This window comes from Myzus persicae, unplaced genomic scaffold (genome assembly GCF_001856785.1).
Source record: "Myzus persicae strain clone G006 unplaced genomic scaffold, MPER_G0061.0, whole genome shotgun sequence".
Taxonomy (NCBI): Eukaryota; Metazoa; Arthropoda; class Insecta; order Hemiptera; family Aphididae; genus Myzus; species Myzus persicae.
Window position 1 is genome coordinate 1,084,008 of NW_019100581.1, and position 27,389 is coordinate 1,111,396.

A 27,389-nucleotide genomic window follows, 5' to 3' on the forward strand; every position below is an offset into this window, starting at 1 on the left:
ATTATATGTACACGAGTGATGATCCAATCCCCATGCAAAAGGCAAACTTCTTTTTTTTTTTGAAAATCATCAAACCAAAACGACAATATACACAGGCTTCTTTGACTTTTACCATGTTTGGTCTTCATCCAGGATACCATCAATATCTCCGTGGTTTTATAGTTATAATTTTTTTAAGTTTTTTTGTCATAAAAAATTACAAATATCATACATTATTAACCTTTCGCCGTCTTGGGATGCTTCACCGTCACTAGAAACGCTGGACGGCTGTTTGACGAGGGGGCGACTTGCCCCAGGCAGCACTTCTTCACTTCTGTGCACCGTAAACGAAGATTTTCCTTTCGAACCAAAACCTAACCTACGCTTGCGCCCTTTAAATCCAGCCCAAAATTAGTAATTTTACTACGAAAAATGAATTTGGGAAATAATCATAACTATTAAAATACAAATTGTATAAAAAATCTACTATTCTGGAAATATTAATAAACTGTAAGAAAAATAAACATTTTAATAAAAAAAGTATCAAATCATTATAAACATAATTAATCTTTGGATTGGCAATAGTACAAATTAACTCGTAAGTTTCAAAAAAATATATATTCAAACTACCTGATAAATAGTTCTAAAATATAAGTAGTGTCTAAATAATTTCTAAACTTTGTCACGTTTTACAAATAAATTGTAACGAAAATTTGAAATAATTAATCAAAAGATATACCCGAGATCAGTAAATTGCCCGGTAAAACGATTTTAGCAAAATAAAGTCTTTATGATTTTATTGGTTTATTTAAGGAATTCACAATCCTGTTTGTTCATGTTTATTAAGGAAAACTAGAATTGTCTCAAACATATTTAGTCATGGAGTGGTAAAAGATTCTTTTTTGAGAGTACCACTCACCGGTTGCTGATAATTGAGAAGCTGATGCGCTTTTTTTGCCCATACCGGAAGTGGAAGAGTTGGTCCCAGAAGCTGAGCTTTTACCGGCACTTTCTGTTAAGGAAGACGAATCACCTCTTCGTTTTCCTGAACTACCAGAATCTAAAAACAGACACCACAGATTTAACAATAAAATAAAATGCTACTTTTACTATAACCGTACCGGTTATATTATCTGTCTGTACATCAGCATTAGACAGGCTCCGTGAAAATTGAGCCCTTTTGCTATCGGTCGTTGGCGCCATGACGGGAGATTGTTGTGATCCAGATCTACTGTGCGACGCTCCATAATCACTGCCATGGACAATAGCATTTAAAGGGTCGGTTAAAGCATAACTAAACGCTACAGCAGCGCCACTATAGCTACCCACTACGTCTAACACTGATTCGCCTAAATCTAGAGTCAGGTTTCTTTTCCTACGGGATTTTTGCCTCTCTGTAGGTGATTGAAAACCTAGCATATCCAACCCGGAATCGGAATCATAAAGAGGATCATGGTTATCAAGATGATTCAAATTAAATCGTGTTTTTTTTAATGGTTTAGGGTTTTCAGTCGGAGAATTTTCCGTTAAGACCGGTCTATTGTCTATCGGATGGAGTAAAAAATAATCAGCAGGAAATGAATTATAACGGTACAAATGTATACTATCACGCTTGCTACTACTTTTACTAAAACTACAGCTGGGTGAATGTGACGTTGATGGGTAGCGGTAATCGGTGGCGTTGCAGCAGCTGCAAAAGACAAAACACATTGGTGTGAGATTTTCAGATATCATCTCATTCATCAATATGTATGTGAAAAATACTAATAAATTTTCGAGCCGATGTAACAAATGTACTCTATTTAAGGAACGTTTACACGCACAATATGCCACTTTGAAATATCAGAAATCTAAATGTATAAAAAAATAGATGAGTAATGATTCTAACACAATACATAAATTCTAACTTTGGTTGTTTACGAAGAATGTAAACTTAACATCCTGATTAGACAATCTTGTTTTCTTTACCAAAATCTCGTCGATCTGGGCTGTTCAGATTGAGTAGATAAAGCACTGCTGATAACACTATCGCTATCATCAATATCACAAGTATCTCCAGTTTCTCCTCTAGACATCATTGATCCTCTAACATGTGGAGGTGTCAAGGATCGAAGTTGTTGCATAGGTATATCACTATCACTTAATCCACCATAATGGTGCAATCTACCAAGGCCTCCTGTTCTACTTTGAATTCTTCGAGGCTGCATTTGTCTCGTTCTTCTTCGAACCGATGACGTTTGGTCATCAAAGTACTAAAAAATTGAAATTGTATACATTTAAATAATATAAATAGAACTTATTTAAAAACTTACATATGGAATTCGTTCATCTAAAGAAGAAGGCATAGTTCCTGGAATTTGGGGGAGTTGACGTTTTTTGGGAGTGGATGTAGGTGTTGCTGTTGCTGACCTAGCTAAGAACCTTGCAGGACCCTGCCTATAGCTCTGAATACCTCCAGGATACCTATAGTCTGGGGGAGATAAACTTCTTCTGTCGGAGAGCATGGTCGGACTTTTCGAACGCGATCTGGAATGTTGGCTAGGAGAATCAGTCGGTGCAGCAGATCTCGATCTATGACTAACACTTGTTGTAGATCGAATTGGTACGGGTTGCTGCTATACATTTATAATTTTAATATTATTAATAATGTATACAATTTATAAATACCCATATTTTAATGTCCGTATTTACTTTTAAACTGACTTCGTATCCATATTTTTTTTCAATTGTAGTGCCATACACGTATGACTTTTGTAATGGTGACATATCCCTACGACTTTTTCTCCGATCCAAATGATCATAATCGGGTGGTGGGCTAAAAATTGATTTTTTATTTATTTAAAGATATAATGTTAAGTTATATGTCGGACTTTACCTTATAGAGCTACCAAGGCTACTTATAGACGCGCCGTCAGCTCCAACTCGTCGTCCGCTACAGCAATCATCAACATCTGAAGCATCTGAATCTGATTGTCGAGATAATGTAGATGGTGGAGACAAGTGCTCTCCTGAGTATTCCATATCATAATCACCTATTGTAATACCTCCTTCTCCCTGTCAATGTGTTTTTTTAAAGATATTAAACAATAATATATTGCAAATAAAATAAATGTATTTAAAACATACAGTAATTTCTTGATGTGCAGTCAATGGATACCATTCTGCCAAGTTTTCTAATTTTTTTAGTCCCAACTCTATCAGTACCTCTCCAAGAAACTGATTAGTGGGATTGTTATCATAATCCCATAACGAAATTTGAAGAACTTTAAACTTCAAATCCGACCTTCTCATAGTTGTAAATGAAAAATTTTGGTTCCATTTAGGATCAGTGGAATTCATTATCGTTTTAGTCCTTCGTTTGGATTTTTCACTTGTATCCGGTAAAAGGCATACTTTGGCGTATGCTGATCTTGGTGAACCATCAGACCGTGGTAACAGATTTGAAGCGGCCATTATAGTTACGACCAACTTCAGTGATTGAGGGTCAAAACCTAATTTGACCTAAAGCACCCATACAAAATAATAACAAGGTCAGTACTTAAACATTATATTTGATTTATTATAGTTACCTGTATCTTCCCTCCGACGTGTAAACTATTCGGTCCACTAACACTTTTGGAAGCCCTTAATACCCGGGCTGGATTTGAAGCCAAATGTTCAGGGCTACCCGGTGAAGTAACCATTACATAAGGTTTATCTTTACGCAGATCATATAAACCTGAAAAAAATATTAATATTTATTGCTTTTGTAATTTTATAGTTCTTTATAATTCAATTTTTATAAATCTAATGGGGGTCAGGGGCATCAGTAGGGCGGTTTGAAATCGCGCTAACCCATTGAACTCGTTTTAGCTGAAAGCAAATGAAACAGGCATCATTAATCAATATAGGTATTATAATAGGGACTATAATAGTACCTCCTTAAAATGTATACCTTTAGTTGGAGTGCCATAACTTGCTCTTCTCGGAAGTATTGATCTGGACACTTTGAGCTCGATTTGTGGCAAATGTTTTGATTCTGAAATGATGTCTGAGACTTCTTTTTGTGTTTTTCCTTGCAATAGACAACCATTCCATTCCAACACCTCGTCTCCTGTTATTATGGATGGATAAAATATTAAAAATTATATACATTTTGAATAGTTTAAATTATGAATATTATATAGTTTATATTTTTGTCTAATATAAATAACTGTAAACTACAATTAACCATCACATTATTTTCTTAAAATAAATCATACAATACTAAATTTGTATTAAATAACACTATGTATTTATTTATTTTTTGTTATTTTGGCCCCTGATTATGACAGATGACTTTATGATAACATTTAAATTATAGACCCATATTAAATATAACACTTCATTTAAAACCATAATATAAATTTAAATATACTTAATAAATTCAATTCACTGTATTTTACTCAATCTAAACTAAAAATATACAGCTAACTAATGTAATTAAATCATATATACAAGTTTGAATATTTTATACCACTAAATTTTTTATAAATTGTTATTTTAATAGGTTTTCTTCTGATATATAGCAAATTATATTATCTGCAGTCTTAAAAAACAGTTTTTTTTAATCAATGATCAATATATCCTTGTTCTAAATTATCATTTCTTTTAAACAAAGTAGCTATTTCGAAAATTATTTGTATTTAAATGAAATTGGATAAACTAAAACTAATTTTCACGTCCAATAAGTTATAAACAATTTTATAAAACAATTTAAAAACGTAATCTACTACAAAAATGTTTGATTTGATCGATGTAAAATAGTTATTAAAATTATTCTTATAAATGTTAGAAATGCATAATTATTAATTGTATTTCATAAATGTATATGTCATGTCTAAAGTTGAACTGTGCTGATGTCATAATATAACAGTTATCTATAATACATTACAATTAACAAAAACAGGGAAAAGTTAATTAATCTTAATTTCACTTTGTATAATCTACAGACTACAAAGAAAGAAATGTGATTTGAATATAACTTCTATCATATTATGTATCAATAACCTTAAGTAATTGTAAGTGTAAAAATATATGTGTTAAATTATGTACAAAAATTGGCACGAGTCGTGTGAAGTCTGAGAACCACCTTTAATTTTTTTTGCGAATGGAATTTTCATTATTATGCTTTTGATTCTTTAACCGACAGGGGACGGAAAAAGGAGCGAAGGTGGATGGAGAAGAGAAGCAGCAGACGCCGTGTGTCCCACTAACCCGGTTTCAAATTTCCCTCCATGTCAGCTGTACTGCCTTTCCGGACGCGATCGATAATCGCGCATCTCCTTCCGGTGGCCGACAGGAATTTTCCGCCGGTGATTTTCAGGCCCAACATGGCGGCCGCGCTGGAAGACGGGCTGATCGGGGTCTCCCAAACAGACTTGTTAAGCACCATATGACCTATCAAGAACTTGTTATCGGGACTCCGTTGCCACGACATCGGTTGCTGCAAACAGAATCAGCATTAGCCCCTGCATGTCGGCAACATGCGTCAGATTCTATCTAATCGTAACTTAACATAGCACTGATTTCTTTGATTTTTTCATATGTATAATATTTAATTTTATCAAAGTATTGGTATAGTGAACTAAGTGTGTTTGTGTCTGCGTGTTTTTGTGTATAAAACAAGAAAATTCAAACTTCAACTGACAAGTATGAATCACCTAGATATTTTTTTTTTTTTTGAACCAGTGAAAAAATTCTATTGTTTAAACCGAAATTAAGATCCACAATCGATAATCAAAGAAACAAGTAAATCCATCAATATTTGTACATTCAATAATTTCGTAAACAGTTAATCGTTTGGCAACGTATGTGAGTGGAGGGTAACGATTCAATAGTTTGTGTATTACCCTTACGCTGATAATATCGGAATAGAGAGTAGAAGAATCTGTTTATTTTTTATAATAAATTGAGAAAATTTAAAAATCAATTTATAATCTAATTTTTCACATTGTATATTTTATTAATAAGTATTTTAAAATTAAATTGAGTATCAACACTAAGAACAAAGAAATTGAACAACGTTTTGTTGCAAATCGTAAATTAATAATAAATATACAATACTTAAATTGAATGAATGAAAATGTAGCGAATAAATGGGATGATCAGAAAAATAAATTACTAAAAAATAACCTACGAGCAAAAAGAAATAGATAAAATAGAAAAAATCACGGTTCAACAAAAGTATACATCATAGATTTTATATTAATTTCTTTTTATGAGCTATTTGTTCCATTCGTTAAAAATATAAGTCTTAATATTTCTAAAAATATTAAAAATTTAATTGTTCTTTAACTTCATAAATACATTATATTGTTATAATAGGTTATAATATCATAGTATAAAGTATACCTCAGCAATGTTTTGTTACAATTAGATATTATGTTACATCAAGTTCTATATATAATTATAACTTCAATCATTGAACTACCAATAATATTTTTTTTAAATAGCATGCTCAACTATAGAAATAAAAATACACAATACTCATGCAAAATACAACAAATAATAAGGTACATTCAAAAAAGCAGTTAGCAATGTGTAAAAATTGTTTCTGGTACCTAAGTATATTTGAATGAAATTCAATGGATATTTCATATAATTGTCTTGATGTGTTTTATAATTTATAATGTTTTTAAAAACTTACTAATTAACACTTGATACAGGTAATAAAAATGGACACACTTTGATAATGAATTTTATGAAATAAATTCCCGTTGTACATTTGAATTAAGTCTGTCTTACCTTCTTATTACAATTAGTTTTATAAAAAGATAAGTAAATTGTATTATTATAATACAATTTTACGTTTGCGATTGAAATTATGTTACATTTATGTGATAAGAATTAATTTACCTGATACAAATAACTTAAACATGTATAAATGGGATCTATCTAAGAAACTATTTTAACATTTTTTAATAACAATAAACATACATTTTACTTCTACCGCTTCAAATGCCGATTATAAAATATATTATCAAATATATATATAATATATCATAATAAAAGTAAATTTTTAAATAATAACTAAAATGTTTTATAAAATATATTAAATACTAATCTATAATGTTTACTAAATCAATTAATTATACATAAAAAATCTATACATAAGTACAACTTGATATTTTGAAGAAAATAGTATTCAATTAGTTACAAATGTAATAACAGATGGAGACAATATCATTTCATATTCCAAAATTCAGTTGAACACAAATATATACATTTTTTTAAAAATTATCCTACAGAAACATAGACATTTGAATGCTATTGGCTATTGTAAGAATAGTTACGGTAGAGTTGGTATACGACTATTGGAAACTCGTGTATGGGTGGAGAGTTTCTTTTTTTTGTGGTCGCCCATCCAGGAACCGTGGATGGTTGTGTACTCTCAATCACGTTACTAATATTTTTATTCGTTTTTACACTATTAATTTAGCTTTACAGAGTGGTAAAATGATCAGAAAACATAATTTTGACTGTATTCAAATTTCAAACGATTTTCCCGAACAGTGGAATTGAACTTTTATTGTGTGTCATGATTCATGAACGCGTTCCTATTGGTGTTTATAATCAATCATAGGTATACAACTATTTCGACATAGTGAAAATTTGATTTTCAACATTATAAGAATGTTAGCAAACTAGTAATCGACAAGTGATAACTAATGCCAAATTGCATACAAATTAAAGTATATTAAACATTTAAGGTTCACTAAAATATAATGACGGACCAATTACGGGCCGCTAATAATGTCAATTAGTTCACTATTAATTAATTAAATGTTTAATAATTGTTTATGCAGCCCGGCATTGCTATACTATAATAATATATATAATATATAACGTACATGTACATTGTACCTATGAAATAAAGGCTTTTCAATTTTGCCTTTAAAAAAAATTCTACTTTATTGTGTTATTTTGTTTTTTATGTTTTAATTCAATGCTTAATGCATTTTAGTACCTTAATGTCGCCGAGGTATATTGGGTCGTCATTGGACGTGAATATCGAGCTGCCGGTGTCAAATCCGGAGTCTTTGGACGTTTGTTGTGTCGTTTGATGGTGTCGGTGGTCGAACCGCACAGTTTTCTTTCGCCTCGGTCCATTAATGGTACCCATCTTGCGGTAAATTGCTAAATGACAACACAATGTCACCCCTAACCTCAAACCGCCCAGACTCAAGAGCCCCAACCATAATAATAGAGCGCAATAAATAATACATAAATATGTTTAAAGTCAAGAGGGTCAAAGAGTGTCACGACGCATGCATGTTTGCTGGGTAACGCCATAATGAAAAAAAATCAAAATTTAAAAAACACAAATTTAAACAAAACAATCTCATCCAACACCAAAACCAAAAATAAAATTATTTAATAAAATCACAAAAACAAAAAAATTGAACACAACGATGTAGAAAAATCGTTATTGAATACAAAAAAAAAATTAAAATTAAAAACGATCTTTACAAATGACAAAACCTACCGATGATAATGTCATTGAATGTTTATAAGTCTGGTCTTCTCCCGCATTACTCTCTGCGTCACCTGTACGTCAGTTCAATCAATAACATTACTATAGTGTTTGCGACGAATTACATTCGCACCGTATCCCCGCCTACTCCAAACTTGTTCGCGTAGAAGAAATCTAGAGTATTGACGTGATGATGAGAAGGAAGGGGGCGGGTTATCGAAGAACAAACGAATAACGTTAATAATTGTAAAAAATACAAAAAATGATTCATCCAAAAAAGGGTACTAGCGTAGTTGGTTTAATAAAAAAAGAGCCAACATTTGGAAACAATTTAAACCGTATTCGAAATTTATCTTTGCCTATTTATGTGTACCAAAATATATTAAATATATTTCAGGTATACCTATGACGTTTACGAATTTACGCGCCGAAGAAGTGTCCGCAGTTTTACGCATGCGTTACTGACGACTTAGTTCATGGCGGTCAGTATGCATCGTATAAACCGTGTGTATAATAATAATAATATTATATAAGTGTGTTCCATTTAACTAGTCACACTAATATTATTCAAGCCGATAACCATTATCAAAAAAAAATCAGTTTTTCTAATTTGTAGGATGATACATTTTTTTCAGAAATAATTATTATTTTTACTACTTTTTAATTCTAAACATTTATAACAATAAACAGCCTATGTATTTTAAATTTTATAATAGGTGGTAATACATCTATAATTTTAGAATAAGTTTCCTCCTATGGATTAAAAATATATTGACTGTCATTTTAAAAAAAAAATTTAAAAATAGATTTTTTGTGTTACAGATACTTTAAATAGTTCAAAATATACAAAACAGTATTTTTTCCATAGCAATTTACTGAGAAAGGAGTTTTTGTAGTGTGGCTGGTTAAATAGAGCATACTGTATATAATATAATTATATATATATCTACAATATAATACTATAACATTACATTATATGATTATTGGTACACGCGATTTGGCGCGATCGATGAACGGCTTACCTTTTTCGCTTTCGTGCTCGTCACAGCTGGTGCACTCGGACGTGGACCTCAACTCCTCCTCCTCAGAGCTGGAAAAACTGATGCGTTGGTGCTGGTGCTGATGCTGTTGATGCTGCTGGTGTAGCCGTTCGGGGGGCATCGTATTCCCCGGCCTTTTGTGCTTGCGCACCGGTACGCCACCGGGACCTCCACGACCCCCCATCAGCGACTGTTTACAGTCCACCGCAGCCGGACCGAACTGATGCAGCGGGGGCTGGTGGTGCGAAGACCTGGACGACTGGTTGCCGGTTCCGGTCCTGTGTGACACCCCTTCCAGCTGACCGCCACGATAGTAATCGTCGTGGCCCTGAAACAGACAAAGTTTAAGGTATGTCAAGGTGATCGATGGTCATGCTTGGCACTCGATAGGTGAGTGCTGTAAGAGGTAGTGGAAAGGATGTATAAGGTATGCCTATAGCGGATATCACCGGTAAGTGGGTTTGAACGCTCTAATTGGCTAAGCTAATTTTATTTTATTGGTCGATTTAAACAACGAATACATTTCATATTTATTATCAACTTAGTCTTCAGCGTTGTTAGCTTATTTAATGACAACTCTTAAAATATTTTATTTATTTTAATCTGAGGCAAAGAACTTTTTAAAAAATGTCAAATTAGAATTATTGAACATTTAGAACAAATTTAACACGTATTTTTTTATAAATTATTATTTTATGTGAAAAAAAATGGCCAGTAGAGCAGAGCGTAGCCGGGTAGGTATACTGGGTACCCACATCACTCATATGTATATAATAATAATAAAATACTATTTCTTTTGATATTTAACATGATATTTGAACTCATATATACAACACACATAAAATATATTAGAAAACTATTTCGACCTCGAATATGCCACTGGGGAAAATTAAGGACATTAAAGACGACAGACATTAAAAATAGTCAATTACTAACTAGTTTGTTTCTCAAACTAAATAAGACATTTTTTCACAATTATAAAAGTTAGCTTAGAATAGGAATTTAGGCATTACATAGTCGATCGAAAAGTATAACGTTAGACATTATTATAGTAGGTACCTCCATTCGAGTGGTTTTGAGTAAAATTAGAGCGGATAATATTTTAACAAATTCACGTAACCTAAGTATGACATAATAATAATGCGCATAATGTGAAAACCTTCGGACTCCGCTAGAACCCAATACAAACGCATTTCAATCCAAAAATTAATTTTCTAACTAGATTGGCAGTACGTACCTATATACGCCAATACAGTGTATATTATGTAATATCGATTACTCTGAGCAGCACAGGACATGGTAGACGCCGATAGCGGTTTTGTTGCTTGTGCACTTAACAGTTAACGTGCATTTCACTATTCCGATACGGACTTAAGCCCGTGGCATAATCGTCGATATAGTTGTGTGCAGATTTTTTTAAATTTTTTATCCGTCTCGAGAATCACACTTGCAACACTCTGCAAAGCAGCTATGTACCGACCCACTACTCAGAACACTGCACGTATTGTTTTAGCACAAACGACGTTTTTATCTAGCTATCATTTTACAATAATGAATAAAGAAGTGAACAACATAATATAATTTTCCATCGTACGTACGAATTAGCATTTATCGTATCTAATTTTAATATGATAAAATAATGTGACAATAACCTTTAAATATTTTAATTTATTTGAGACACATTTTGAAAATCAATATTTTGTTATACGTTCCCAAGCAGTTTGCCCTTTACTCACAAACAATTTATTTTCTTCATGTGGGGTGGTCTCAGATCAGGTCAGGTGCCCCTTAATTTTCAAAAACCACTAAAAATGTGATAAATTAATATAAAAATAGATTCAGTGATATAATTGTATCTACTTCAAAACGCGATGTTAAAAAAATGTACAATTTCATTGAAATCCAGGCCTTACCATATTGTGCAATATCTATGTATTTGTATTTTTTCTAAATGACGATGCAAAATATACGTCATAAAAGCGTCTTTCCAGACTATGTTTAACCCTCCAACAGTCCAACCTAACCTGATTTCCAACTTCCCTCCCAACAAAAAGAAAACCCAAGCACTCAGCCGGCCACGGGAAACGATAACATATAGGTAATATAATATAATATTTAATAATAATGAATGGTAAGACGCACTGTGCGATAGTATTCGTCGGTCAGCCCGTGCTCCTGTTCCTTCCGGCTGGACGGCTCCTGTTGGGAGTATTGGCGCCGCAGGAGGCTGTTGGACCGCTGCAACAGTGGCACGTTCTCCTTTTCCACTGCGCTGTGTGCCCTCTCGAGCTTGGGCCTCTTATCCGACATCATACAGGGTGACGATACCTCAGATCGCCGGGACGGGTCGCCACCCGCGGCCGCCATACCGTGGTTGATCCATTCCCCAGACTTGCTGAGGAGCTCTTGTTTTTTTCGACACAATATGCACACCCATATCACCTGCAAAAACACGTAGGTATTTGTTATTTTTATAATTATTTTTTTTGTTTAATAATGACTTCACATGCCAGGTGCTGATTTTTAGGACAACATTTTGGGCAAATCTATGCAATCTTAAAAAAATGTAACAATAATCTACTGCTTTATGCCTATTTAGGGGATGGGAGTTGAGAGGTGTATAACATCAACAAAAATTACTTCAAAGCCCATCAGGCCTTGTAGAATTGTTAGATTTTGATAACTATATTTTTATCTGAAAGAAGAAGACTTACTACATTGAATTGCATTTTTTTTTATTTTTTTTCAAACTATGGAAAGAACATAATTTGTAAAAAAAAGCATAGAATTGTCCTATTTTTAATGATTTATTATAAGTGATTAAAATATTTAAAACTGAGATTAATGTGACTTGTGAAATATTACCCTCTGTCAGTTAAAACAAAAAAAAAATGATTACATATGATTGATTCTTCAGGGCAGGAGATCATTATTTCCCGGTAAAGTGTATTCTTGTGGACAAAATTGGCATTAGCACCGAGGGCCTTAGTCGTTATTTAGAAGTAAATAGAATAACATTTTATTGTTGTCCAGCTATATTATCACACGTTATGCTTATTGTAGTCAGTTCATCGTCGTATTCAAATATTTGACCCACCGACACCGTGTAACGTATTAACGTAGGTATATTATGTGTTATTGTATTATGATTGTATTATGGTATGTAACAATACCTAATTTCCTTATATTAATATAATATTATTACTTGACCAAATATTCTATTATAATATACCTACAACTAAAAAATCGATATCAGGAAAAATAGATCATTAAATCAAAAATACAGCTATAACTTTTAGGGCAATAATTAAAAGGCAGTAACAAGATCTAATAACCTAGACCTTAATATAATATTTTTGTTACTGGGTTAATAAAAATCTATATTAAAGTTAATGTTTGCAATACAAACTATGAGAAAATAACTAATAAATAAAATAAATAAATTGATAAATTTGAAGTTGAAGCGAGTAAAAACAATAATTTGATCATCAGGGTTTAATATAGTATTTTACCAAAAATAATAAAAACAAAAAATCATTCAGCACTTTACTTAATATAAAGTTATAAGTGTATGTAAAACATAATTTCTCAACAGACAATATTGTTTTACTAGATTCAAAATCATTGAAAATCATCAGAAAATACATTGTACATATTATATAGGTATAAAGGTACTACTAACGTCGAACGACACGTTATACATATTTAAATTGTGTAAGCTCTAATAATTTAACTTCGAAACCTATTTATGTATAGGTAGAATAAATAAAAAATATTTATATTTTATTGGAATATATTAGATAGTCTACGGATAAAGTCATATTTAAGGTTATTGTTTTATTTATAAAAACGCTAGTTTAGAGTATGTGGAGCTTTTTGCGCTCCGGTGCAGTCAACCCCTTACCGCTGGCCGCCGTCCGCGCATAACCATATTTATATTCAGCATCTGTCCCAGCTAGGCCCCGTATTATGTAAAAATAAAAAATAAACTTCCACCAAAAGGCGCCTGGTGCATATGGAAAAGTCACATATTATAATATTTTATATTTGTTAACAGACCAAAGGCGCATATACCATTATAATATTATGTTTCAATATTTCAGCGTTTACAGTACCTAGTTGGTTTGAAACAAATTTAAATCTTACCTATTAATAATAAGCTTATCACAATAAATATTACGAACTATGTGCACATGTAGTATATATACACATAAATGCATAATATATTGTATTATTATTTTTGTTGTTGTATAAAGAAACATCAGGTATAATAATATAGTACCCGTCAAACAGAATTACGGCATGTGATGTGCAAAATGTGTAGTGACATAATATTATATTGTTATTTATTATTATATCGCTGCAATCTCGTTGATAAAATATAAATACTAATAGTTTATCCGCCATAATAGTTATCACATGACACATTGTTCCGTTCGGACCGGAAACGTGGTGTCGCGTGAAAAAATAACGTCGAGTATAATATAATATACTTAATATAAGTATGTAATATTAAAAGCGTAAAATATATATTTTATAGCTGATATAATACCAAAGGGGTTATTAGGTCGTAACAATTTTTACGACCGAGTCTTTTTTTTTTCTGTCCCGCTAAGTGCTAATCGTTAAATGCGCCTCATTTTCACTCGAATAAATGCGATACTAATAGTCTCCACAACGACCACCATATTATAGTGCGCACAATAATATCGTTCATGTCAGTGGGATAAATATTTTTCCTTGTCAGTGGTTCGGATCGGAATGAAATATTTTCCGTACACACACGACGACAACGTGCGAGCGAGCGCGTGCACACACACATCTAGGTTTTCACGTGACCGAAAATATTGGCGTTGAGTAAACACGTCGTTTGTTCCCGTCTGTATAGTGTATGAAGGTATATGCCATATAATATGACGGTACCTACGCATTATACGGCTGTTTAATAGTGTTATATATGTATAATACAACAATATAAAAATGTGAGTAAATATAAATCGTAATAACTATACGAAATATACAACAAGATAAACATACGTATGTGCAATTCGGGTGGCGGCGGATTTGCTGAACGGAGTAAATTCGGTGTCTATGTGTACACTCGCGTTTACGAGCTCGTTAGAATACAATTTCATATAATATACGATATTTGTACAAGACGCGAGGTGAGTGTTTTTTTTGTTTTTTGTATTTTCCACCTCGATAGTACGCGCTTGCTTGCGATATCGTTATGATGTGTACATAATAATAATAATAATATTATAATCGTTAGGATTGGTGCTGCTTCTCAGTGCGCAGTGTAAACCGAAAACATAAGGCCGAAATAACAAAATGTTTTTGAGTGGAGAGAAATGGTTTTTTTTTTTTGGTTTTATCCCAGCGGTGGAGTTGCGTTATCCACTGTCGAGTAAATTGAACAGTTAAAATAATACCTATGTCTGGAAAACTGAAAAACAAATATCCGTGCAAAGTTAGTAAAGTACGGCGGCGGTAGCAGCCTTCTCTCTGCGAATATACCTACACACACACACACACACACACATTATATATTAGACTACGCCGCCGCTGCTGCGATCAATATAACATACGTCATGTCCCGCAAATCCGTGACGTCATTGCTCCCACCCGAAAAGGGGCGGATGATACCGAGTTGAATGCACCCCGTAAACCGTTGTCCACGTATATATTATATAATATAATATTATTATATTACTAGCGCGCGTTTCGCAGGGACCGTCTGCAGCGGCGCCTGTGGTGGCGATGTTTTTATATTAAAAGCAATACTCGCGATGATATCAAAAAACTTTAAATTAATGGAAAACAACGAGTTTTTTCTTCTCTTTTGAAAAAAATAATATATATATTATATAACTTCGCACACGAAAATAAACGAATTGGACGCAGCACTGCTCTCTATATAAGTACCCCCTCACCCCTCCACCAAACACGGCATGACACTCTCACAAACATCTACACGCATACACACACACACACACATCTTATTACCACACATGATGATATTTTACGTGCAATGTTAGTGACATAAGCCCGAATAAAGCGTAAGTTTAAAACGCGTCAATTCAATTTAATTCAGACACCTTTTATTAGCCTATTTTTTTCTCATATACAGTTAAGTATATCCTCAATGAGATCAAATAACGTAGTTTATAAAAATATTTTAAATCATCACAAGACCAAAATCTTAATATAAATAATTAATAATGAATACATAAACAATCAGTTCGGTTTTTCTGAACTCCGCTGATGAATAATGTTTTAAACAAAATTTGACGTGTCCATACGTCAACTATTTGAATAGACAAATATGTAAGGAAACGGAACGCCAACGTTTATTTGAAATACGTTTTCCGCCATTCGGTGTTCATTTACATGTAACACTCTTAAGAGTATAGTACATTTATAGTACAGTATATTATCAGATTGAGAACGTGCAAATAACTAGGTCAAAGGATAACTGTTCCGGTAAACTTGTAAGCCTTGATCGATACTTTATCACAAATAAACACACACGCACAGTAATGGTGCAAAGTAAGTTCTTTCTACAAGCTGAAACGTCTTCGCACTCTAAAAATGAACTGATGTGGGTACATAATTTTATTATTTTTAACATACTAAAGCGACAAGCCAGTGTTGTTCATAAAGTTAATTTAGCCTAGAATTCAATCATAGATGGTTATTGGTTTTATTATTCGTACAAATATTAGAAATTAAAAACGCATAGATAAATACCAGGTTAGAAATTGAATCACAAACACGCATATTTACAAGTGAAAAAATGTCATGTCATCGCTAAAAATAATAAATAATATGTAACTTACGACCTCTACCACCATCTGATAATGTATTCAAAATAGAACAAACAAATTTGCAGCTCCAAAGTATAAAAAAAAGTGTTAAGGTTTAAAAGGAACATTTTCAGTATGATTCTGTATTATTCCGTTTATCCGAGGAAATTTTTTTATCTACAACCCTTCAGGGCACAAAGCTCGCTTTACACTTATCTATACTATAATTAAGTTCAATTATTTAAGCATTAAAAAATCACTGAACAAAAAATGGACCATTCTTATATATAACTTATAATACGAGGCACCGATCACTGAGAAGAATAGCTATCCGAATATTATATGACGCAAAATTTATGAAGCTATAAAATATAGAATAACCAATATTATCAGTAGCATTTTTCCCTATCATAAATGTGATCGAATAATAATCTTAAGACAATAAAAGTTTTAGTGTAAAACTGTATAAAGTCAATAACAGCTATAGAACACATGACTGGCTTCAATTTCCGATTTTCACATATAGACGTGCCACGTATAAAATTACAAAAGAAAGTGTAATTAATAATTATGTGTCAATAAAAAAATATTTTGACGACAATGATTCATCTTCAATCTATATTCTATGTAATAGTAGGTGATTATGGATCAATTCCGAAACATATCTAAAAATAATATTTTTTTTAAATCCAACGATAGTAATAATTATTGTATTATTGGTATCATCAGGGCGACGTAAACGTTGCGACGAACAGCCATATAAAATATTCCATTGAGATAAAATAATGATTATAAAAACGCTTAACATTTAAATATAAGGTAATATAAGGTATGGATAAATTAATTTAATAATATCAAACAAAAACTAGATATATAATTTTTAGTAATATTTATTACAAAAGTTAAATGCTAACCAAAAAAAAAAAAAAAATGGAGAAAAACAGCTCTGCTACAGTATAGTTGGTGTTAAGTGAACCTCAACATTTGAGTAGTTATACATAATGGATGTGTTAAATTTGAATTGAATAACAAATCTACTAATTTTCGGTAAAAACAAATTGCATAATAAATTTTATAATAATTTGTATTATAAGTTAATCCCGAGTACCGACCGAGTAGGAAGGTGTGAATAACTTCATGGAGTATTTACTTCAGCTTAAAATTAATCTAAATATTCAGACAATTTAAATGTATATATGAATATAATAAATAATGATATATGTTATGGTGACATTTTTCAAATTTTTTTAAATGTTTTAAATTACAATAAAATCAGTAACTAAATCTTAATTTTTCTTATTATACAATTTTTCTAAAAAAAAAATGTGTGCCCATTTTATTTTGAGATTTTTAGGCTTCAGTAAATATTTAAACCTTAGCTACTTAGCAAATTAAAAATTTTTAAAAAAAATAGTTAGATAGTTAATAACTAACGATGTTAATGTTAAAATTTGAACTTTAAAAGCTTATTAAATAAAAATTAAAGTAACGCATTTCTAGATTTTTAAATGTCTATACAAAAACTTTTGTGGGTTTTCTTATTACATTTTCAAGCTTTTTACTCGTAATCAAAAATATGATCATACACAAATTGAAAAAAAACTAATAAAGTAATGGATTTCAAATGTCTACAAAAAGAGCTAAAATATTTTGAAAATTATATCATGTAAGGAAACGCTATTATAAATATTTGGTGAAAATGTCTGTTTTCCTCTAATCATACTATCATCCCACGATTATTTTGAAAAGTACTTGGAATTTTTTACATTTTACCTCTGAAAAAGTACAAACTAGATCCAATTTTCTACTAGAAATCACACTCAAAGTTTAGTATTGAAGAATTTTTACTGCTCCCAAAGGTGATGTCAAATACTCAAAAAAAATAACCCATCATTGTAAAACTAATACATTATACATTATACAGTATTTATTTATGTGTATAATGATTATTACAGTTTTTTGAAAAAAATATAAATAGTATATTATACATATTTATTAAAAACTAGAAAAATAACTTTGTTTGTTATTCTATTACCTACAATACGATATCAAATTGAATTCTTAATTTATTACCGAATAAATTAAATGGATTTTCATAGGTATAAAATAATACATTTAACTCAACGTGTAATGACTGTAATGTATATTGTTTAAAATTATTTATTATTATTAGTTATTAACTAATTATAGTATTTGTTCCTATGTGCACTAATTTACACTATTATTTATTTGTTTATTTATTTATGTTGTATATCAACGGGTATATACCCTTTTACAAATTATATAAAGGAAACATATCAGATAAAAACTAAAAACTAAATAAGTGTAGTAAAACCTAACAAAAACAGATAAAATAATATAAAATTAACTCTGAATTAAAAGTAATAAAAATATAAAATTATAGTTACATTATAAACATTTTTTTTCCATATTTATCAATATTTTTTAATAATAACGTAGATTTAGATTTAAAACAATTGCATGAGGGAAAATATATATCTAAATGTATACAAATTTTATTAGCTAAAATTAAAGCTCGAGGGAAAAAAGAATTGGTACCACTATTCGTTTTATAATGAGGAACTAAAAATAAATCTGAATTACGTGTAATTATATATGGAATTCGAAAACTGATTTTAGACAACAATTCGGGACACACAATATTGTAATTAATAAGATCATAGACAAACATAATATCAGTTAATTTCCGTCTAAATGAAAGAGAAACAAGGCCAATATAATCTTGAGTTAGACGGGGAGAGTCCCTAGATAATGGAAAATTCGACAAGTATGAAATCCTTTTTAAAAATGTATATTGTACATTATCCAAATCATTTATATATGTCAAGTATTTGCATGACCAGATTACGGAGCCGAAATCAAGATTGGATCTAACTAAAAATGTATACAAGGTTTTTAAGCATAACGGATTTTTAAAATCTTTAGTATTTCTAATAATAAAGCCTAACATCTTAAACGATTTATTAATCATCATATTACTGTTCGTTTTAAAAGAAAGATCACTTTCAAAATAAATACCGAGATCTTTGATTACATTTACACTAGTAAGAGAACACATTTCAATATTATAGTTAAAAAAGATAGGATTTTTTTTACGTGTAAATATTATCGTATGACATTTATCAATATTCAACGGTAATAAATTTAATTTACTCCATGATTGAAATGTATTAAGATTATACTGAAGAGATTCAGCATCACTTAAAGAATTAACTGTACAGAAAATCTTCGCATCATCCGCAAATAATAAAATGTTTATAGAACCATCAAGGACTAGTGGGAGATCATTAATAAAAATTAAAAATAGTAAAGGACCTAAATGGCTGCCCTGAGGAACACCTGATAAGACAGGATAGTCATCAGAAACGTAAGACATAATTTTAACTACTTGAGTACGATCAGAAAGATACGAAAATAACCATTGTAAAAAGTTCCCACCTATACCAAGATTTTTAATTTATGATATGGTAAATTATGATTCACCTTATCAAACGCCTTTTGGAAGTCCGTATAAATAGTATCTACTTGGAAGCCTTGATCAAGAGCTTTTACAAGATAATTATGATATAATAATAAATTAGTTTGAATCGAATGATTTGGTACAAATCCATGTTGTGAAAAGCTTATATTATTACACAATAAATTTGGTAATTTTTTTGAGATAATGGCTTCAAACATTTTTGGCAAAATTGACATTTTCGAAACTGGCCAATAGTTTTTCACATTTTGTTTGTTACCTGATTTAAATATGGGAGAAATGAAAGATTTTTTCAAACAAAGAGGAAAAGTTCCACTGGATAGAGAAAAATTAAATAAATAATGTAAAGGTTTAACGAGAGTTTTACAACACATTTTCAAAAAAATTGTAGGAATTCCATCGAGCCCAATACTTGCCTTGTCATTAAGTGAACCAATAAAATCTATAATTTCGTATTCATAAATAATAAATGAATTCAAATTAAAATTTATTATGAAACTGATTATAAGATAAATCATTATTATAATCATCTATAATATTATTTGTGTTAGTTGTGTATACTGATGAAAAATATTTACCTAGCAAATAACTTAAAGGTATCATTCGTATTATTAGCAGAAATATTGTCCAAAAATACTGAAAGGGGAATATTAGAACGATTAGATCTCAAAGATTTAATATAATTCCAAAACGACTTCGGGTTGGTATTAATATTATTTTCAATTTTTAACAAATGATTTGCATGAATTTGAGAAGACAATTGTTCACAATTACTACGTAAGTTAGAAAAAAATATATAAAAAAAAATATATATATATATATATATACAATCTGCATGTGAATTAGTAAGTTTATATTTTTTATGTGCCTGTTTTTTTTAAGTGATGCAAAAACAATTTTAAAATCAATAACTTTTTTTATCTGAGGAAAAACTTACAATCTCTATTTTTTAACATAATCATTATTCATTAAAAAAATTGAATGAAATATTCATAATAATAACAAAACATAGAAATACAAGTTGAGAAAATTCATCCTGCGGGAATGAAACCCTTCAGAACAGAATTCGTTTATAATATACTAATTAAGTAGGTCACTACCCCATAGGCTTTTAAGGTATTGTGGTGAATTGTCGGAAAAAGTGCGTGATGATAGGTAAAAGACTAAAGGGTCAGGACATTTTTGAAGTTTTAAGTAAAACCTATTGTAATGTATTTGTTTAGTTGATCAACAAACATTACTATTCTTTAGGTACTTGCCTGGGAGGCAAGGCTGGATAGGATTAGGTAAATAGTGATAGGCTGGAATCTTAAATGGTGTGGCTCACTCCCAATTTGCAAAACCATAAGTCCAATTGGGCTTCAGTAAAGATTTATTCATTATTGATTGCTAAAGTTTGGATCTAAATATAGGATGTATCGGGTAAAGGTGGTTATTAAGTTTTTTGAGTTTGGGCATTAGGTTCGGACCCCAGGTTGGTCGTTAAAGTTAAACTGAGGGGAAGTTATTTTTTGTGTAAATTGTACATGGAAATTTGTTCAGGTCTCATTAGAATTATCACCTCATTCCTTAAGTGTTTATTGAATCTAGGTAATTTCGGAGTTTGGTTGAAGCTTGAAAGAGGTGTAAAGTGGATTCCAGTACAGCTGTTTAGTCAGCATAGGTTGCTGTTATAGGAATATTTAATATGAACAATACATTAAATAAATCCGGTGATAAGTCACTTCATCGAGGAACGCTGAAAGATATTGAATAGTAAGAAGAGCTTTATCAAACTTCAAACGTTCGATTGCAGAAACAAGAGCAGATTATTAAATAGTAATAGGTACTGAGAAGAATAATTTTATTTTTTAGAGAAGGCCGTCATGCCAAACTTTATCAAATACTTGGGCCACGTCTAAAGAAACTCAGAGACAGTATTCCTTATTTTCATATGAGGTTTGAATTTTATCAATAAGTCTGCTAAATGATTTGTCTTAAAGCTGAATAGTATATGACTAAATTATTTCAAAGCTTATTATTTTAAATAACTTTAATTCGTATTTTCAATGTTGTGTAAGAATAACCTATCCAGTTCAGAATTAGACGGCATTGATGATGCTCGATAGATTATCAAAACTTAGAAGTAGGTTTATGAATACGTATACATTTCAATGGGAGACTTTAATTCCACCCAATTGATTATGACTAGAAGTATAAAAAATGATTCTATAGAATGCCAAGCCATTTTTATCGAGTCTCACAAAAATCATTTTTTGTGATAAGTTGCTGAACATATAGCACTCTTATTCTTTTACAGCTTTGTAGGGTATGTATTTCAAACAGTCACACCATCTTGAACAATACATTTTTGTGTACAAAAAAGTTATAAGCAACCTTTTCAAGTTATAGTTAACATAATGCATTAATGCATTAGGGACAATAAAATATTCCATAGTATTAAAAAATAGAAGCCCTCATTTTAAAATCAATATATCCCACTGTTCAGTCTTTAGCAGTTAACACTTTGTCCCGCATTTTTTCAGGGTAAATAACAGTTTTGAATCAAATTACGAAATTGGTATACTTGAATAAAAATTGTGATTAAAAACTTGAAATCAAAACAAATTGGCTAATAAACAAAACAGTGTAACATTATGTTTTAAAAATATATATTATGTATCAGTAATTCTAAAAGTATAATATTAGTTTAATATCTTAACTTTGAGTTTTAATACCTTTTAAGCATATGGACTTCATTGTAATTTTATATGGCCCGCGAGTAAAATGTATAATTTGTATAAAAATCACGAACTAAGACAGTATGGACTGGAAGCTGCGGATTAAAACGTTGTTTGTTTGTTTGTTTGTAGATACCTTGTTAAATTAATAAACCTAACTGTTATGAACATAAATCAACTAAATTTGATTTAACTATACATACATTTTTGTTTAAAATAAAATATATTTAAATTGTGGCCCGTGAAAAATGTTATAGTTATTTTTTAGCCCTAGACATCAAAAAGATTACCGACCCCTGCCATATAACATTATATAGCCATATAAGTATTCATGTATACGCATACCAACTACCATTATAATATAGATACGATATAAATACCAAAAAAATGAATAACTAAGTATTTATAAAACATTGATATAAAAAAAAAAACTATTTTTATTGAAATGTTTAGAACTTAAGAAGTATTGGTGTATTGCATACAAAATTAAACCGAATAGACACTGGATTTAATAGTATTGTCAAATTTCTATTATACATTTGTACGATAATTTTAATAATTAATCCTACCTATATAGTTTGAAAGTCTCAGAACATAAAATGATATAGGTATAGAAGTACAAATGATTCATCATTTGCGAATACAAACAAAACCAGACATGGTATGATTTAGTTACACAATTAGTCATCATACTATGTGTTTAATTTAAAGTGTTCAAACACTTAATTGTATGTTAACACTAAAGAAGAACCCAGAAAAACATTTAAATTGCTTTTTGTAGTAAAAAAGTTTGATTGTATATTGGATTTCAATTCATTAATAATTTCAAATCAAAAATACAAAGTTTGGGATTTTTTTTTATCATTTTCACTGTAGAAAAATATTTTCATTGTATTCGCCTATTCCATTGGTCCGGCTTATGATCGTATATAGTTTGCCTATACACATCATCACCATATTGTCCATTATACAAATTAGGCTAACGGGTATTAAAATATTCTATTTCATTTATTCGTATATTATATGGAAACTAATGAAATACTAACTTTGCTCGAACGCAGGGTAACCTTGCCTCCACACCTGGCACAACATCTGATACCGCAATAGTTGCACAGGTGTCCGACACCGTCGGCAAATTTGGTCTTCAGGCATATATGACAAGTTGCGTCCAACTCGACGCCTGCCTTTTTTTGCTGTTCACTGCGTTGCCGGATTTTCTCTTCCAATAAAATTACTTCTTCTTGCTTCCGCCTGCATAAAAATTGAAAAAAATACTAATCATTTATATCGTTTTAGAATCTGGTGCGAAAGATTCTATATAGTTATTTTTATAGTGATGTATAATTTTCATTCCATTAACAATTTTTGTGTTAGTAAAATAGCTTGACAGTCCCATTCGTAACCTACCCACTACCTATGCAAATAGCCAATAGGCGCATCAATTTGGAATTAAATACAATTGATATTTTTAAAGATTTATTTTCAAATATCTCAATAGTTCAAACATCAAAATATATTTTTTTTTAATTATTTTAAAATCGTGAAAAATAACTAGAAATTAAACTAAACTCTGCAGTTAACTTTTTATACCACAACGATATCTAAAGCCAAATACTACAAGATTTCAATTCCGTTTAATTATTAAATTGTGGTATTGTACAATTGCACAGCAACGTTTTTGTATATTTAGTGAATGATGACCGAAATACATAATGGCATGAAATACTCCCTCACATATCTCGGTATAACAGTGATAAGAAAATAAAAATCTTGAGCTCGCAGCGCTTTACATGACTAATATAGAATCATGGCCTACTCCATATAGGAATATAATTTTAAAATATTACTATTTGTTTATTAGTCATGACAGACATTTTGGTGGTTTTTTTAAATTCCATGAAAAAATAAATAGATACTACTATATATCAGTGAAACTTGTATTCAAATTTCAGATGCCAACTGTGTATATAATAAATCAACGATTAAAACAATAATGATAAAAATACCTACTCACTGTAAGTACTACTAGTTCGAGTGATAGGGCTGTAAGTTATTTTAGCGTAATTTTCTGTGTTTCAAACAATGCAGCAAAAACAGAGATGAAAAAATCAACAATGGCCTTGTGATAACCAAGGCAGAACTAAATTCGAGATGGACAGATATGTGTCAGAAATTTAAAGCATACTGAACAAAACCGTTCATAGATTTTTGGTGTTGAACGAGCAAACGATAATAGATATCTTTACTTATAGTTTTTTTGTAAATAATTATTACGACATGAATCGGTTGGCACAAAATCTCGATGTGGGGAAGGAAAATCAAAATTTATAGGGTGATCTATTGTGTCGATAGGGTTCCAAAGGGGACGCAAGTGGTTCGAGTGATTGTTATCATCATTATAATTTACTAAATAAGAATAAAAATATTTTATAAACTTTATTTATCTATAAAAAGTTAGAGGGTGAAATCTCACGAGAACCGGACCCATCCGCGCCCCCGTGGCCGTAATCTCAGACGCTTGGTGCGGGGGGTATCCCGGCCTATAGTAGCGTCTACGTCGTAGCTATCAAAACACTCGAAAATTCAGTAGCGTCGACGCAATTACAAAGAACATTATTTTACTCAACACCCATCCCTCCCCCCTCCCCCAAAAAAAGTCTATGACGACAATAATATTCGGACGCGCGCGTATATTTTCACGTACAATATTATGTTGCGCGGTCGGTTCACGCGCGCGGTAAAGTTCAAAAGTTCAACCCCACCGCTACCGCCGCCGCCGCCGCTGCTATCGTTACGTGGCAGCGGCGGTGGCGGCGGCAGCGGTGACGGCAGCGATGGTAGTGCCGCCGCCGTGGTGTTATTATTATAATATATTACGTGGTACGAGCTACCGTCACACGACACCCACCCCAAATTCCGCCCACCCACCACAAACGCATGAAAACCACCAATCTCCCATTATACCGACCTCATGATTTCCTGTTCCTTCTGCTCTTCCTGTTTCTGCCTGTGCACTACGGACTCGATGATCTCCCGTTCCTCGGGCGTCAGGTGCGACAGGTCCGGCATCTCGGCAGCCATTCTCAGTACCCAACACCAGCACACGGCACTAAGAAGCGCCACCACCCGGCACAACGACGGTGCTATGTGCGTCGTCCCGTGCGCCGGTAAGGCGGTCATGGTCAGCCCATGGACGCGTCGCGCTCGGCCATACCGCGGTCATCGTGCTGGGGACGACTGCGTGGCGCCCGTGACGACGCCGACATGACGACCACCGCGGCTGGGCTGCGGATCGCGTCGCGGGCGTCTGCGGGTCAACGGCGAGCGTACGTCCCGACGCGGAATAACACAGTCGGCGTGCCGGTGTGCCGCGGCCGCGCCGGACCGCCGCGCGGACGGACGAGAAATCGCACTACGGTGACGGTTGTTTCCCTAAGGTTACGGCGGTCCGTCCCGAGCTCGTCGTCTGGCGTGGTACAATTGACTACGGCGGTGGCGGCGGCAACCGTTGTCGGTGGTTATAGCTGTTTCCGCAGTGGCCGCAGCTATGCAGTGATGACGGCTACGACGGCGGTGGCGGTAGTGCTGGCGCGCAATATTAGGCTGTTCGGTTTTTCTATCACTCGGATACACGACGACGGAGACGACGACGACGACGACGACGACAACAGAGTTTTCCCTGTCATTCACATACGACCGTGTTGCTCACTTACGTCATAGGGCCCCCCGAAGTATCGATCGCTGTCGGCGGTGGCGGCGGCGGTATCGGCGCCGTTGTCTCACTCTGAATGGGACACGCCGAAACGAGCGTCGTGCGCAAGCGTACAATACGCTACTATTACAACGCACCGGTGTGGTGGCGCGCGCGACCGTCGGCGGCGGCAGATGCTACGGCGCGGTCGCGACGGCGGCGATATATAATATAGAATTTTGTGTCTGAGCGTTCGCGGGTGCGTGCGCGTGTGGGTGTAAATGTGTACGTTTATGCGCGCTAGTCCTGTGTGTGTGTGTGTGTGTGGGTGAGGGTGTGTTTGTGTGTGTGTGTGTTGAATCTGTGTCTGTTAATATGTGCGTGTTTGTATGTGTGCCGTCAACGACGACGACGACGATAACGGCGGCGGCGGCGACGATCACGGCGCTACGGGCGTGTTGGCCGATCGACAGACACCGACGCACTGACGCCCCAAAAGCTCCGTCCGTGCGTGTATATAGATATATACTTATAGTGTGCACTTACACCGCCGCCGCCATGCGTACCTAACCTTAACCATCGTTTTAATATATGTATATATGTATTGTAGTATGACGGTAGTAGTACACATATATAATATATATATATATATATAGAGAGAGAGAGGGATAGAGAGAGAGAGAGAGAGAGAGAGATATGTATATAGTATATACTCTATAGTAGTGGTGGTAGTCGTATCCGTAGTGGCCTGCCGTCTCAGCCTAGCGGAAAATGTCGGAAAACCCGGCGGCCGCGGTTCTTGCAGCCGGCGGCGGAGGCGCCACGGCGAGAGACGCGACAAAAAGAAACGACATAAAAAAAAAAAACCAAAGATAACTGGAAACTAATATCGATGTCGTCGTGGTCGTCATCATCGTCTAGTCCCGACATGATAATATTATTATGTCATATCCGCGGCATGAGTTGTATGATTTTGGCTATGATATTAGTGTTATACAAAGACACCGAAAGCTGCAATGTACGTCACAAATACAGTATTTTCAGGGAAAACTATAAAAAAATTTTGTAGAACCTAGTTCGATCTTTTGACAACTCCATCGTGATTACCTGGGTACGTTTTACGTAAAACGCAATTACCATACTTTTATTAAAGGTGTACC

The 27,389-nt window shown here is 32.8% G+C and overlaps 1 protein-coding gene across 10 annotated transcripts in view; it reads right to left on the reverse strand.

The window, feature by feature from the left end:
• Positions 1-26,712, reverse strand: part of LOC111034544 (regulating synaptic membrane exocytosis protein 2) — a 34,944-nt gene extending 8,232 nt beyond the window's left edge. For 2 of the 10 annotated variants that reach the window (XM_022315855.1, XM_022315849.1), the window contains exons 1-16: positions 25,507-26,712; positions 23,585-23,789; positions 11,656-11,955; positions 9,496-9,841; positions 7,967-8,136; positions 5,215-5,443; positions 3,914-4,072; positions 3,814-3,831; positions 3,549-3,697; positions 3,106-3,480; positions 2,855-3,033; positions 2,671-2,794; positions 2,292-2,594; positions 1,948-2,231; positions 1,101-1,669; positions 899-1,039 (exon numbers count right to left, since the gene is read on the reverse strand). In XM_022315855.1, the coding sequence (XP_022171547.1) occupies positions 899-1,039; positions 1,101-1,669; positions 1,948-2,231; positions 2,292-2,594; positions 2,671-2,794; positions 2,855-3,033; positions 3,106-3,480; positions 3,549-3,697; positions 3,814-3,831; positions 3,914-4,072; positions 5,215-5,443; positions 7,967-8,136; positions 9,496-9,841; positions 11,656-11,955; positions 23,585-23,789; positions 25,507-25,718 (3,763 nt within the window). In that variant the 5' untranslated portion in view covers positions 25,719-26,712. Of the gene's footprint in view, positions 1-211; positions 372-898; positions 1,040-1,100; positions 1,670-1,947; positions 2,232-2,291; positions 2,595-2,670; positions 2,795-2,854; positions 3,034-3,105; positions 3,481-3,548; positions 3,698-3,813; positions 3,832-3,913; positions 4,073-5,214; positions 5,444-7,966; positions 8,137-8,485; positions 8,548-9,495; positions 9,842-11,655; positions 11,956-23,584; positions 23,790-25,506 lie in introns of all 10 variants that reach the window. The other 8 variants (XM_022315828.1, XM_022315874.1, XM_022315834.1 and 5 more) reach the window with 8 other exon arrangements.
• Between the last annotated feature and the right edge of the window lie 677 nt (positions 26,713-27,389).